The 14,318-nt window shown below is 44.3% G+C and overlaps 1 protein-coding gene across 1 annotated transcript in view; it reads left to right on the top strand.

The window, feature by feature from the left end:
- Positions 1-14,318, top strand: part of LOC308280131 (voltage-gated delayed rectifier potassium channel KCNH8-like) — a gene marked incomplete at both ends in the record, with an annotated part of 88,248 nt that overhangs the window by 27,744 nt on the left and 46,186 nt on the right. Inside the window, 4 exons of the mRNA XM_080720394.1 lie at positions 2,308-2,465; positions 5,003-5,210; positions 9,004-9,167; positions 9,960-10,194. Of these exons, the coding sequence (XP_080576520.1) occupies positions 2,308-2,465; positions 5,003-5,210; positions 9,004-9,167; positions 9,960-10,194 (765 nt within the window). The remainder of the gene's footprint in view (positions 1-2,307; positions 2,466-5,002; positions 5,211-9,003; positions 9,168-9,959; positions 10,195-14,318) is intronic.

The following is a 14,318-nucleotide window of genomic DNA, read 5'->3' as shown; positions in this document are numbered from 1 at the left end:
TACATGGACGTGCTGGCCATTGGGAAAAGCGGGACAACTCCCGAACGGCCGGTTCATTTCCGGCCGGACCTGGCCGGCCATTAGGAAAAAAATTAAAATAAAATGTTGGCCTTCGTTCCATTTTGGGGGCTGGGCGGCCAACAAATACATCGTCACTGTCGGGCAGAAACCTTGTATCTCCAAGTTTCAAATGTATACATTTTTTCGCAAAGCAAAGCCCTGCTTCATCATACAAAGCCGTCGCACAAATGTAGTGAAAACAGCAGATCTACAAGCACACAACGCCTTGCACCGCAAGGCGTTGTGTGCTTGTAGATCGGCTGTTTTCACTAGTTTAAATCATTTTTAAAATGAGAAATACAAAACAAACGGTTTTGGACATGCAAGGTTTCCACCCGACAACGATGAAATATAACTCATATAATTGGCCCACTGGCTTGTCACTTGTCATGATCTGAAATGGCAAATCTTTGAGTAGCAGCAGCGCTATAGAGAGAGATCTCTCTCTATGGCGCGCAATGAGGGCCTCTCCAACTCTTTTTCCCGGGCTGAATCAGGGACCCAGCACGTCCCTGTCCCCATACCACCCATATCCCAGCTACTGTTTCTGTCTGTTCTTCTTTTCTAATTAACTGTGTCCTCCGATGGTATCACTTGGAGGATGAACTGGAAAAAACCCTATAAATTAGTTTGAGGCTAATGCGGGAATTGATGTCTGTGGTAGATTAACTTATTTTTCCATTAGTGCTCCTTCTCCTTCTTGGTTCTGCAGAATCCATCTCTGCTGAGAATATCCGACAAATGTGCACCATGTAAGCATCTGTTAAGCAGTAGACCAGCCACTCAGAAATGCAGTAAGCAATTGTAAGACAGAGTAGAGTGTAAGAAGTAGAGCTGCATAGAGGGGCGATATGATTTCAAATCAATGTCACGATTATTTAAAACCTTTTGCCGCTCACAACACGCTGTGATGCAACATGTCACCATTGTACAATGAAGTACAGTATAATACAGGGTTAAGTGTTTAATCAGACTGCAATTTAACCGGGGCTCTTCTGGAATCTTAAATGATTTGGATCTGGTAGCATATCAAACACTACAGTATAATCTTCTCTCAAGATTCTCTCATAAGATTATTTTAAACATGGACGCAATACAAGATTTTAAAATTATGAGGCATCACTCGCTACAAGATTTTATTTAGATAAATGTATCATCACAATGATCACATGCAGAAGCAGTAGCAGAGTAGACATAGACTTGTAAATGGTGCATTTACACTATATAGCACCTTTATCGGTAACATGTCATTAGGTCGAATACCCTTTGGTTCGACCACCAAACTCTAACCCAAACCCTAATCCTAACCTCAGTAAAACTATGCCTAACTCTAACCCTAACCCTAAACCTAACCTCAGTAACCGTGACACAGGTGATTATCTAACCTGCCGACGCTCGCGGGTGATTATCTAACCTGCCAACGCTGTTCGACCCAACGGGAGTTCGACCTATGGGGCAGTCCCCCCTTTATCCACTGCGCTCTAGATAGATTGTGCATTAATTACATTCACCCATTCACACATCGATTTCACAAATCGAAACCATGCAAGGCACCAATCTGCTCATCAGGAGCAATTGCGGGGTTCAGCGTCTTGCTCAAGGACACTTGGACACTAACCCTGGGGGAGCCCGGGATCGAACAGGGAACCTTCAAGTGGCCTTCAAGTGGCTGCTCTACCCCGGAGCCACTGCCGCCCCTTAAACAACAAACAAAGCCGGTTAAATGAGTAGTGATGACGAGCGGTTGTGGTATGTCTGAGATAACACATTTTAGACCAACGTATTAGCTTTTAAATGCACCACAGGTTGTTTAGACCGGTCTGTGTGCCTAAGATCTTATTCACTTAACTTCTGTCTCCTGTAGACTTAGTCTCTTAGTTGTCTTTCTCTCTTGTAGTGTGGGTTTACCTTTAGTCGACAATAAAAAATCGGAATTGCTTTTCGGTTATAAGTCGGTTATTGGTTCTAAATATCTTAGTCGTGTTGATATATATTTTCAGTTAATTTCCCAGTCCTAACGTAACAAGTTAAGAAAGTGACAGAGTAAGGAATTTCCATTAAACCCTCTCATCCGCAAACACATATCCGTGGACATCACATTGCGTGATTGATCAGCACAATTACAAACGCCACCTCAACTGTCTCGGTGCGCGATCTCTCCAGAACGGGTGATGATGATGATGACAGATCCAGACGGCGCATTGGTGGCTTTTGGTTGACGTGCGTCGTGGTCTTTTTTGTTGGCAGATATCGTGCTGAACTTTCGAACGACCTACGTGAGCACGTCTGGCCAGGTGGTGTATGACGCACGCTCCATCTGCGTCCACTACGTCACGTCCTGGCTGTTTGTGGATCTGATCGCGGCTCTGCCCTTTGACCTGCTGTATGCCTTCAACATCAGCGTGGTGAGTCACACATGTACACTACACTACACACACACACACACACACACACACACACACACACACACACACACACACACACACACACACACACACTCACACAATACTGTTCAGTGTAGCTCTATTAGAACTCTTAATCGACCCTGGGACTGTTAGCAGAAGATGTATTAAGCAATTCCAATTGTCAGCATAGGCTGTATGTTTGCATGTTTGTGTGAGTCACACATAACTACACACACGCACACACACACACACACACACACACACACACACACACACACACACACACACACACACACACACACACACACACTAGTCTATTATTGATGTTAATTGTGTTCAAAGTCCCGGTCGGGTCAGCTGAGTCAGCGAATCCTATTGCTATTATTGCCCCACCACCCCAATAATAGCAATCTGACCCGACCGGGACTGAACACAATTAACATCAATTGATCGATTGGGGAGAACTTGACAACAGAAAAAAAAGTCAAGTCTCTAATGTTGTTTTTCAGTCGCTCTCTCTCTCCACCGCTGCTCTCATGAGAGGCACCTGTTTGAGCCTGGCTGACAATAACGAGATGTTTAGCACAATAATGGGCTCTATAAAACTGATTGAGTTCAATGAGGTGCTTCTGCGACGCGGTGCTGCTGCGGCATGAGTCATAAACCTCTCAACGCTCTCTTTCACATCTACCCCTTTTTCCTCTTCGTGCATTGTTCTCTATAATAAACATACACCGTTTTCCTGTTAATGGCTTTATTTTTAGATGTCCGTGTTTGCGGAGTGCCCTGGTAGAGCAGTCAATTAATGCATGTGGTCGATGTCGGGTGGGAAACCTTGTACTGTATGTCCAAAACCTTTCGTTTTGTATTCATCATTTTTAAAATGATTTAAACCAGTGAAAATAGCCGATCTACAAGCACACAACGGTGCAAGCTGTGTGCTTGTAGGTCTGCTATTTTCACTACTTTTGTGCGACAGTTCTGTATGATGAAGCAGGGCTTTGCGTAAAAAAAAAACTACTGTACACATTTGAAACTTGGAGATACGAGGTTTCTGCCCGACAGTGACGATATGGAACATGCGTTCCTTGAGAGTCTCGAGGACCCGAGTTCCAATCTGACTCACGGCGTTGTCTCGCACGTCTCTCTCCTCTATGTCGCCTTGGTTTCCTGTTGCTCTCTACACTCTCCTATCTAAGTCATAATAAAGCATGCAAATTCTGGAAAAATTACTAAATTAGTCATACTGCTTTTTTTTTATGCTTCCAATGCTTAAAGCTATACTCTGTAACTTTTCCAATAGAACTAATCTTAAAATTGTCCTAACTATTAAATCGTTAAAGTTTTAGAACACCCACTCTGTTAATTTCAGCCCCTAAAGCCTTCTCTTTATATATTTTCTATGAGCCGTGAGGGGGGTTGCATTTCGCGGCAAAATTACGACATCTGCATCTTTCCGTATACACGTATATACGTTGGCCAATTACAGCGCGGATCATACACTACCGGCCAATCACAGCACGTCTTGCCGTCTCTTCAGGAAGTAGCTTGTCTCAGCAACAGTGTTTACGCTGGTGTTGGAGTCTTGCCTGTTACTCCCCAATGCCTGGTCGCAGAGGAACGTGAGACCCCTCTAAAGATGCGTATCGGCGAGGTGAAGGCGGTCGCGAAAAAACAGACGAAAAAAGCAATACCGCTACTGATCAGTAGTTGAGCAACTTCCATAGTATAGCTTTAAAACTGTGTCTGCCCAGACTCATGTAGCGAATGAAGACTTTGAACGGATGTCATTAATTTACTGTAATTAGCTTAGAGACGTGACAGTGACCTTCCTTGACCTTTGCTCCTTGACCACCACCTATAATATAACCCGAAAACATTCATGTTTGATTGCATGTTCTCCAAAATCAATCAACTCACCTGAATAATTGATTTACTTGGATAAATGTCAGACCCATGCAGTGCAGACGACAACAGTCTCTAGAAAAAGCAGCAAAATGTTGTTGCGTTCTCACATTCAATCCAATGTTAAGACGGATATGCAACAATGACTAAAACGATGTAGTTTTAGTCAGATTTTATTTTTGATAACGTAGGGTAAAGTAGGATACCTTCCCCAATGAACAATGGTGGTGTCTATGGACTTTTTAATGTTTTTTTTTACCACAACGGGGCGCAAGCTATTTTTTTTTATGGCAACATGGTAACAATATCGCTTGTGCGTCTTGGGACCCCACAACGTGAATACGTATCTGGTGACGTGAATGCGTATCTGACGCAGGACGCGGACCACCCAACATCACGGCAAATGTACCCCCTTTGATTCTGGATGGAGATGCATTTGAGTCTCCATCCGGAATCAATGGGCCTAGTCTCCTCAAATTATTGGCTTAGGAATGCGACAAAAAATAAAAAGAATATTATTGAACTTAAGTCTCCATGGGCTGAGTAATCAATAGAATAAAAAGCCATTTTGGGGGTGAACTACTCCTTTAACTTCAACTGCTCCTGTCCCTGTCCTCCATCTTACCCCCTAGAACTTTGGGGTGCACCTGCTGAAGACGGTGCGTCTCCTGCGCCTCCTGCGCCTCCTCCAGAAGCTGGACCGCTACTCCCAGTACAGCGCCGTGGTCCTCACCCTGCTCATGTCCACCTTCGCCCTGCTGGCTCACTGGATGGCCTGCGTCTGGTACTTCATCGGACGCAGCGAGATCGAGAGCAACAGCCCCAGTTCTTGGGACGTAGGTGCGTGCTCTGTGTGTGTGTGTGTGTGTGTGTGTGTGTGTGTGTGTGTGTGTGTGTGTGTGGGTGTGGGTGTGGGTGTGTGTGTGTGTGTGTGGTGACAGATGGAGCAATGCACAGAAAACATATGTTGAAGGCAGGGCATTCTACGCAGATGGTTGGGTAGAGAGTAAAGGCAGGCAGAAAGACACCCAGAAAGACAAATAAAGCAGACCCCCCCACACACATACGCACGCCACACATGGTAATTGATGTTTTTCTTTTCTTTTTCTTGCTCCTATACACAACACACACAAACACATATTGATAGTATTTGGTGTCAACCTGTCTGTCACACTTAGACATGAACAGTGAACAAGTGCAAAAGCATACATCCATACGGATGTGTGCTCACACAGGCACGCTCACACAGCCGAGTTACGAACACACCCACACATGCCCACACGTGCACACACACGCACACACACAAACATTCCTCCACCCTTACCCAGCTGTCTCCTAGCTTCCCTGATACCACTTTGTGCCTGATGCGTACTTGCGATGCATGTCTGTGTTGTGCACCGAAAATCGCAACGCAACGCTGTGTGCTTGTAGATCTGAGGTTTTCGGTGTGTGTGCCACCGGCATGCAACCAAGTCTAAATCCGTTTTTTACCCCTGCCTGACAGCCAGGATGCTCAGACATTCTCGGCAAGGCTGCAATAACCTCCTGCCTTTAGGGTTGTTGGCTGAGCGATATGAGGAGAAGCAGACTCTATACCTCAGGAGATGAGGAGCGAAAGTTCACCTGTTCCTGGCCAGCACTATTCTTTCAAAGACAATATTTTCCACTGTTTGATCAAAGGATGGCAGTTTCTTCTTTTTTTTTCAGCCCGGGCAAAGTCTAGGGTGCCGAGTCTGCCGACCCAGGGTTCTAGTCAGATAAGAAATAGTTTTCATTATTTTTGCAATGACAGGATCAGTCGTCTCTGTCAGTGCTAAGAAGAGAAGAGAAGAGAAGAGAAATATTAACATTTTGTGGTTCGGGCATCTAGTACGGATGCCCCCCGAGCGCCTTCCTAGGAAGGTCCTCGATGCGCGTCCCACTGGGAGGAGACCCCGTGGCAGACCAAAGACCAGATGGAGGGATTATATCTCCAAACTGGCTTGGGAACACCTCGGTATAGTCCCTGAGGGAGTGGAGGAAGTTGCTCAGGATAAGGAAATCTGGAGGTCTCAGTTGGAACTGTTACCGCCGCGACCCGATTCCGGATAAGCGGTGGATGGATAAGATGGATGGATGGATGGATGTAACTGGAATCTGTTCAGGCTCACATCGAACAATCATTGGCTAAAAGGAAGTCTAGCTTATTAGCTAGACTCATTTAGCCTTTTTTGTCATGTATCTTTGACAACCACACACGGTAGTACTATGTAGGCTTGTACAGCAGGGGTCTTCAACGTTTTCAGGCCGGGGACCCCCAAACTGATGGGGAGATGGAGCAGGGACCCCCTACCACCTCGTAGGGTGGGGGGGGCTACGACATATTTTTTTATTTTAAACATGTACAAGTTACAGCGAGCAGGGTGGGCCGTACCACTACCATTTCTAAACATACTAGGCCTACTTATTAACTGAGAACCAATGTCAATAATATCAACAATCTGTCAATTGCATAGTAATCATGTAATCAAGCTATTCAAAATGGATAGAATCATTTTTTTTTTTTTACATGTGAAAAAAAAAAAAAATTGAAATCTTTTTTATTTTTTTATTTTTTTTAAGCAATAATTTCGCGGACCCCCTGCAGTACCTCCGCGGACCCCCTAGGGGTCGCGGACCCCCTGTTGAAGACCCCTGTTGTACAGTATGGTACAATGGAGATGTAGTTAACATATGTCAGAGAGGGGAGATTCCTGGCCTGAGTTTGTGTGTGTTGAATGCAGAGCAGAGACCGCCACCAAGGTGACGTTCAGGACCATGGAGAGTGAATTATCTTTTAGACAACAGAGCGCTGTTCAGGGCCTTTGTGATCAGGGCCTTGCTGTTAAGCACCACTGACTGAGCTGCACTGAATACTGAGAAACCTTCTAGTGGTCATCCCCATAATTCAAGGTTGAGTGGTCGATATCAAGCAATGAACACACTGTTCACTGAGTTCTACAAATTTCATATAAATTGCCCTAAAAGGCAAATAATATAACAGCATATTGGAATATTGCATAACAGTGGAGGACTAAGAAAAAACAAACTCGCCTAAATAATTCACGTCTCATAATTTGCAAATCTGATTCCCTGTCTTCGATGAGTGTGTGAGACTAAAAACCCATGGCTTATGCAAATCGTTAATGTGAAGATTGTCTGACATTAGTTGTCCAATTATCCTGTTGTGTAAGCCATTAAAGATGAGCAGCGTTCTTGATGAGATGCTCGATTTGACACGTGTGTTTTTCCCCGGGGTACATTTCTTGAATTTCCCTCTTTGCTGATTTCAGCTTCGCAACTCTATGTTGTTGCTCATACAGTATTCTTCCATTCAAGCTTCACATTCAGTTATATTTCCACTGTTTGGGAAATTGGATATGCCACACACAAGTCCAGGCCCCTTAGATAAGGAGGGAGAGCGAGTGTAAACCCAACTCATAAAAATGCAATGCACAATGTACTTACATTCTCCACACATCCCTGTAATCATCATGGGACGCCTGTTTGTCCTTCTGCAGGACTCTCCTGAACTTGACTAAGGTTAGGGTGGTCCAGGGACGTGCAGAGAATGTTAGAGAGGCAGGGGCTGACATTTCTGAAAGTTCCTTTTGGTGGAAACATCGAAAAAAGCATATAGAAAATAGCCGACCTCCAAGCTCACAACGCGTCGTGCTGCGACGCGTTGTGAGCTTGGAGGTCGGCTATTTTCGGTGCTTGATACCACACTGAACTAAGCATATTCAAGTGAATACTGGAGATGTGGCATAACAACATGGATTTCTACACAAAGAGGGCAATTCTTTCAACATAAGATGCTGCATTCAAGTTAAGGAGAGTTTGGACAAGACAATCGGGTATGGCATGGAAAGAGGGCATTTTAATTTCTTACTCACCACAGTGAAAACTGCATTCATGGTCTGGAGAGGGCACTTTTCACAGACAGATAAAAGATGTCTATGTGTGCACTTTTTGCCTTTATAGATTTGGTTATTTTTTCGGACTTTCCTTGGATTTATTCATAGTCACGGTGTAGACAGACAGGGAACAGTGAGAGATGGTCAGCCATGCAGCACATATACATACACACCCATTGCAAGTATATCGTCGTTGTCAGGTGGAAACCTTGTATGTCCAAACACAGCCGATCTACAAGCACACAACGCCTCGCACTGCGAGGCGTTGTGTGCTTGTAGATCGACTGTTTTCACTACTTTTGCGCGACGGCCTTGTATGATGAAGCAGGGTTTACTTCGCAAAAAAACGTACACATTTGAAACTTGGAGATACGAGGTCTCCGCCCGTCAACGACTATATACAGTATTGCATGGTAAATGAGGCCCAAATCCAAATATAACGCCTTGCGCTCTCGCCCTTTTCCCAGCTCTTTCCTGGTACTCCCAGATATCCCCATGGCATACAAACAGCGACAGTCCCACAGTAAAACAATGGCTCTGCCCTCGCGGGTTCGTCAGCACCACTAATGAAGCTGTCTAGTTAAAGGTCACCTAACCATCGGCCCGATGTGTTCTCATTAAAGTGACAGAAACACTAACGCTGCCTGACCGTCCGTCTCCCACACCCACCCCCCTCCCACCTCCCCCGTATCCACCAGGCTGGCTCCACGAACTGGCTAAACGTCTGGGGACGCCGTTCTTCCTGGCACCGTTCAGCTCGCTGCTGGGGGTTTCCGACACGCCTCAGGCGACCGCCATGGCGACGGGCGGGCCGGCGTCCAACAGCCCCAACCAGTGGAACGTCTCGGGGGCAGATCCGCTGGTGAGTGGCGCCGCTGGCAACTAAAACTTTAGTTACTAGTTACTCTGTAGATTTTGATTGTTTATTACAAAATATACATGAACCACTTCAGCCCTTATATACATTTCGGCCATTTGAAAATAACCGTTCTATAAGCTCAGAATGCATCGCATTGTGGTCTTGTAGATCTGCTATTTTCAATGGATTTCTTTGCATTTGAAAATGGGACATTCTGCATAATGAGTACTTTCTACTTTTGGTACTTTAAGTACATTTTGATACCAACACTTTTGTACTTTTACTCAAGTAAATTTTGAATTCTGAACTTGTAACAGCGTATACTTCTACATCAGTGGTTCTCAAACTGTGGGTTGGGACCCCCAGGGGAGTCGTCAAATTATTTTGGGGGGTCTAATGTGCAATACTGTTTTTTCTCACTCAACAGTAAACAAACCAAGATAAAGTTTAAGTGTATAGATAGGCACATTTCTAAAGTGCCAATTTAAGGACTTTTTAATACTGATAAATTAAACATTGGCCAAAGTGTCAAATATTAGAGGCAGAAATTGTGACAATAGCCGATCTACATGCTCACAAGACCTCACAAACCGTGTTATACAAAATGTAATAATGCCTCAACTCTTAGTGCTCGTCAGGGTGGGGGGGGGGGGGTCCCCAGTTAAAATAGGATTATTTTGGGGGTCCCCAGTTAAAATAAGATAATTTTAGGGGTCGCGGCCTGAAATGGTTGAGAACCACTGTTCTACATTGTTGTAAAAAACACGTAAAACATGAGAGTACTTTTTTCCACCGCTGGCCGCGGGCTTCCTGGGCTCCTCCGACCAGTGGAACGGCAGTGCGAGCGGGCAGCCGAGGCACGCCAACGGCTCCGGGGCGGCGCTGCTGGGCGGCGGGCCGTCCGTGCGGAGCTCGTACGTCACGTCGCTCTACTTCGCCCTGAGCAGCCTGACCAGCGTGGGCTTCGGCAACGTGTCGGCCAACACCGACTCGGAGAAGATCTTCTCCATCTGCACCATGCTCATCGGAGGTGAGTGACCGACGGCAACCTCTGGAGCGATTTGTTACCAAGGACCCCTTAGTTGAGAGAGTGATGAAGCAGGGACCCCCACAACCTTATCAGAGATTCCATAGTTTCATTCTTTGACCGCACAATTATCAGTGTATTTTGGATTCATGTCAAATTGTGTTTTCAGATATTTAACCACTGTCAATATTTAATAAACTTGACCTTTCAGTCTGCTCTTTTTCCCCTCTACACCAAACCTCTTTGCCAAACATAGCCGATCTACATGCTCACAACGCCTCGCAGCGCGAGGCGTTGTGAGCTTGTAGGTTGTCTATTTTGGCTAAAGTTCCCAGAATATGAACACTAGGGTTCAAGTGGTTAATATAAAAAAGAAGAAAACAATTTCTATCACCCAAAGATTTGGAGGACCCCCTGTAGTAACTCTGGGGACCCCCTGTTGAAGACCCTTGCTCTACATAACATGTATACGCACCCTAGCAGTACACACGAGAAGATGTATTGAAATGAAGAATGTAATCAAACATCACAGGTAGCTCAGCCTTGCATGTTCTCTAAGTTCGTGTGGGTTTCCACATCAAAAAAGACGTACAGTATGCTAGGGAACCACTGAGCAAGGCACTGACTGGCCTTAGAGCTCTGGTCCCCGGGCACTGCCCAGTGGCAGGCTGCCCACTGCTCCTAATAGTTACTGTAAGAAGAGTTAAAGGCAGGGTTCCCACAGTCATGACATTCCTGGAAATATTTTGAAATTAGAAATGTATTTTTCCAGTACTGGAAAAGTTTTGGAATTGATCAAGGGTCCTGGAAGGTCCTGGAAAAAATAACTATGCATTGTCTTTCGTTATTGATTTTGTTAATACTGAAATGACAAATTAAACATTGGCCAAATTGTCAAATATTAGAGGCAGAAATTGTGAAAATAGCAGATCTACATGCTCACTGTAGATCGGCTATTTTCACAATAAAACAGTGTTATACAAAATTCCTCAACTCTCTTCATATAATATATGAAGAGAGTTCTTTTCAGGCCGTGACCTTTTCAGGCCGTGACCCCCAAAATAAGCATAAAATAAGCATATTATGATTATTTTGGGGGTCAAGGCCTGAAAAGGTTGAGAACCACTGGCATACACTACCTGTCTTTGGGCATTGCGCATAGGAGTAAGCGACTCGTTATTGAGCTGAATTATTGTTATATAGTCCTGGAAATCGGGTTAAATAGTTTGGAAAGGTTTTGGAAAAGTTTTGGAAATTAATTGGTAAAGATGTGTGGGAACCCTGTAAAGGGACTTTACATTTATCTTTGTTTTTTGGTCTTCTCAGTATTTCTTCCAGCCCCCAAAAAACCCAATTCATTAACTCTAAGCCTTTCCTTTCATTTCAGTGATTTTCTGAATGGGCATGTCGGCCCCATTCTATGTCACAGGGGGCTCATTTCCTATTGGGCTTTTTGGGAGGCTATATTCCATTGAGATTATATACAGTATATGAGGTGGAACCATGAGGTAAAGTGCTGTCTGCTGTCTAAAATTGGAAAGATACAGAGAAGGTTAGCATGGTACCGTGCTAAAATTGGAGCGATACAGAAAAGATAAGCATGGTGCCATGGTATCTTTTCTGTATCGTTCCAATTTTAGCCCAAAGACAGCGTTGCCAACAAAGGGCATTTTGGTATTGCTTCTGAAATGGCTTGGAATTAGAGACAGGCAGAACATGACATTTCAATATCTGAGTGGTTGTTTAGGCTAAAACCTGTATAAAACCGTATTATGGACCAATATTTATATAAAATATATATTTTTAAAAGCATGATGTGGCCCCTTTAAATGCAGAAGCAAAGTTTCCCAATGAAAAAAAAAAACACGCACGCACGCGAACATAAGGGCAAATGAAAGTAATTTTCAGTAGCCTTTGCTACAGCGGCTGAGAAATAATTTAATGAACCTTTACAATTTTATCAGGTTTTTCAGAATGCAATTACACTGCCCTCCTCAGACGGTACAAGAAAATAACTCCAATTGACATTTCGGTCAGCGAGACCTCCTTCAAACAGAAGGTCTTGGTGACCGAAACGAGTCTAATCAAGATCTTCTTGTGACTGTATTCCATCCATCCACCTTTCCATCTTTCCCCCTAGATACTTATTATTTTGCCGCATTACTCCTCCCACAGTTTTGGTGACACACACTTGGGCCATATGTCAAATCGAATTTTGAATTTTCCTAATTGACTTCAATGGGGAAAAATGGTAAGTCGCGAATCGCGATGCGACACATTGTGAGCTTGTAGATCTGCTATTTTCAAAAGAAACGTACACATTTGAAAACTTCAAATGGTACATACAGCGTAATGTTTATTTTTATGCCAATACATTTGTTGCGACCGTAGGTCGAAGTTTAGTACGTGAAGGGTCACAGCTTGTCCGTATATCTGTCTATAACGCCTGACACTGTGGTTCCCCTGACACATCACTTTGACATCACATGTGACATCAGGACTTCATATGGGATTGCCCATATATGGAGGAAGACATCCCATAACTGTGTGGTTTGTTCAGAGTTCAGACAGGGATCTCCATGTATGGGCATAAAAGGGATTGTATGTATGATGTCAAATGTGATAGACGTCATAGGATTTTCACATAACGAATAACTGAGTAAGCATGTTTGTGGTCTCACAGCATATCTCCATATACAGTACATGGGTCTCCATATATGGGTTACTGGTCCGATATGCATCACTGGCCAGACAACCAAGACATTCGCATGTCGCCCTGAGGCGTCTTACTTGTACTTTTACTCAAGTACATTTTGAATTCTGGACTTTTACTTCTAACTGAGAATTTCTGCATTGCACTATTGATACTTAAGTAAGAAATGTGAATACTTTTTCCACCACTGGTGTACGTGTGCTGTAATTGATTTGTCCTTCCCCATTTTTTGCTTCGCCGACGCTTTGCTGACGCACATTTTCACCTGATATGCGGAGGTTCTGCAACAGGTGGTCATTTACAAGAAAAGAAGGCGTCAGGTCTAAATGTGTTAACAACTATGTCAGTGGTTCTCAACCTTTTCAGGCAATGACCCCCCAAAATAATCATAGTTGAACTGGGGACCCCCCATCCTCACAAACACTTGGAATTGTAGGAGTTGAGGCATTACAGTTTGTTTGACTCTGTTCCACAGATGGATAATGTGAAAATAGCTGATCTTCAAGCTCACAATGCCTTGCAATGTGAGGCGTTGTGAGCTTGTAGATCGGCAGGCTGAGAACCACTGATCTAAGTGACTGTGTCAATAGTCTTAAAGACTGTATTACTCAACGTCTAGGACAGGGGTTCCTAAACCTTTTTAGGCTGTGACCCCCAAAATAAACATAATTTGAACTGGGGACCCCCACCCTGACAAGCACTTGGAATTGTAGCTATTCCATTTAATGTGACTCGGTTCCACATATAAATATTGTGAAAATAGCCGATCTACATGCTCACAACGCCTGCATGTAGCATGTAGATCGGCTATTTTCACAATGTTCACCTCTTACTTATTTAATATGTGACAGTTTGGCCAGTTAGGTATTAAAACGGTGTTGAAAGTCCTTAAAATGTCACTTTATAAATGTGCTATACTGTGTGTTGGTCAGTGAGCGAAAAAAATGACATTAAGCTAATCATCTGAGGACCTCACAAAATAATTTGGGGACCCCACTTGGGGTCCCGAGTCTCCCGACCCAAAGTTTGAGAACCACTGGTCTAGAACACATGCTGTAAAGAGAAACCCTCAAAATCTTTTGACAGGCAGTGGGCAGTCACTCTCCTCTGAATTTGTGCCTTTATTTAGTCAGTTAGGAAAGAGGGAAATAGTTGTGAGGGAACACGCAGGACTTGTCCATATGGTGAACACTGGTGTGTTCAGCTGTGCCAACGTGCTAATTGGCGGGCAGCGTGATGTGAACACGTCCTCCGGTGACCACCAGGGCTACTGTGTGCCAGCTGTGCTGTCTGCTTGACCACCCTCTGTGTGAAGCATTGTGGCGATGCCAAGGAGGGAGGCTCCCAATTCCATTTGATGAAGTCCCATGGTGAAATGCAGGGGTTCCCAAACTTTTTTGTCTCAGGGCACCCC

This window comes from Nannobrachium achirus (assembly GCF_963921795.1).
Source record: "Nannobrachium achirus genome assembly, chromosome: 24".
Lineage (NCBI taxonomy): Eukaryota > Metazoa > Chordata > Actinopteri > Myctophiformes > Myctophidae > Nannobrachium > Nannobrachium achirus.
Note: the sequence above shows the minus strand (reverse complement) of the source record. Positions and strands in the feature narration are given on the sequence as shown.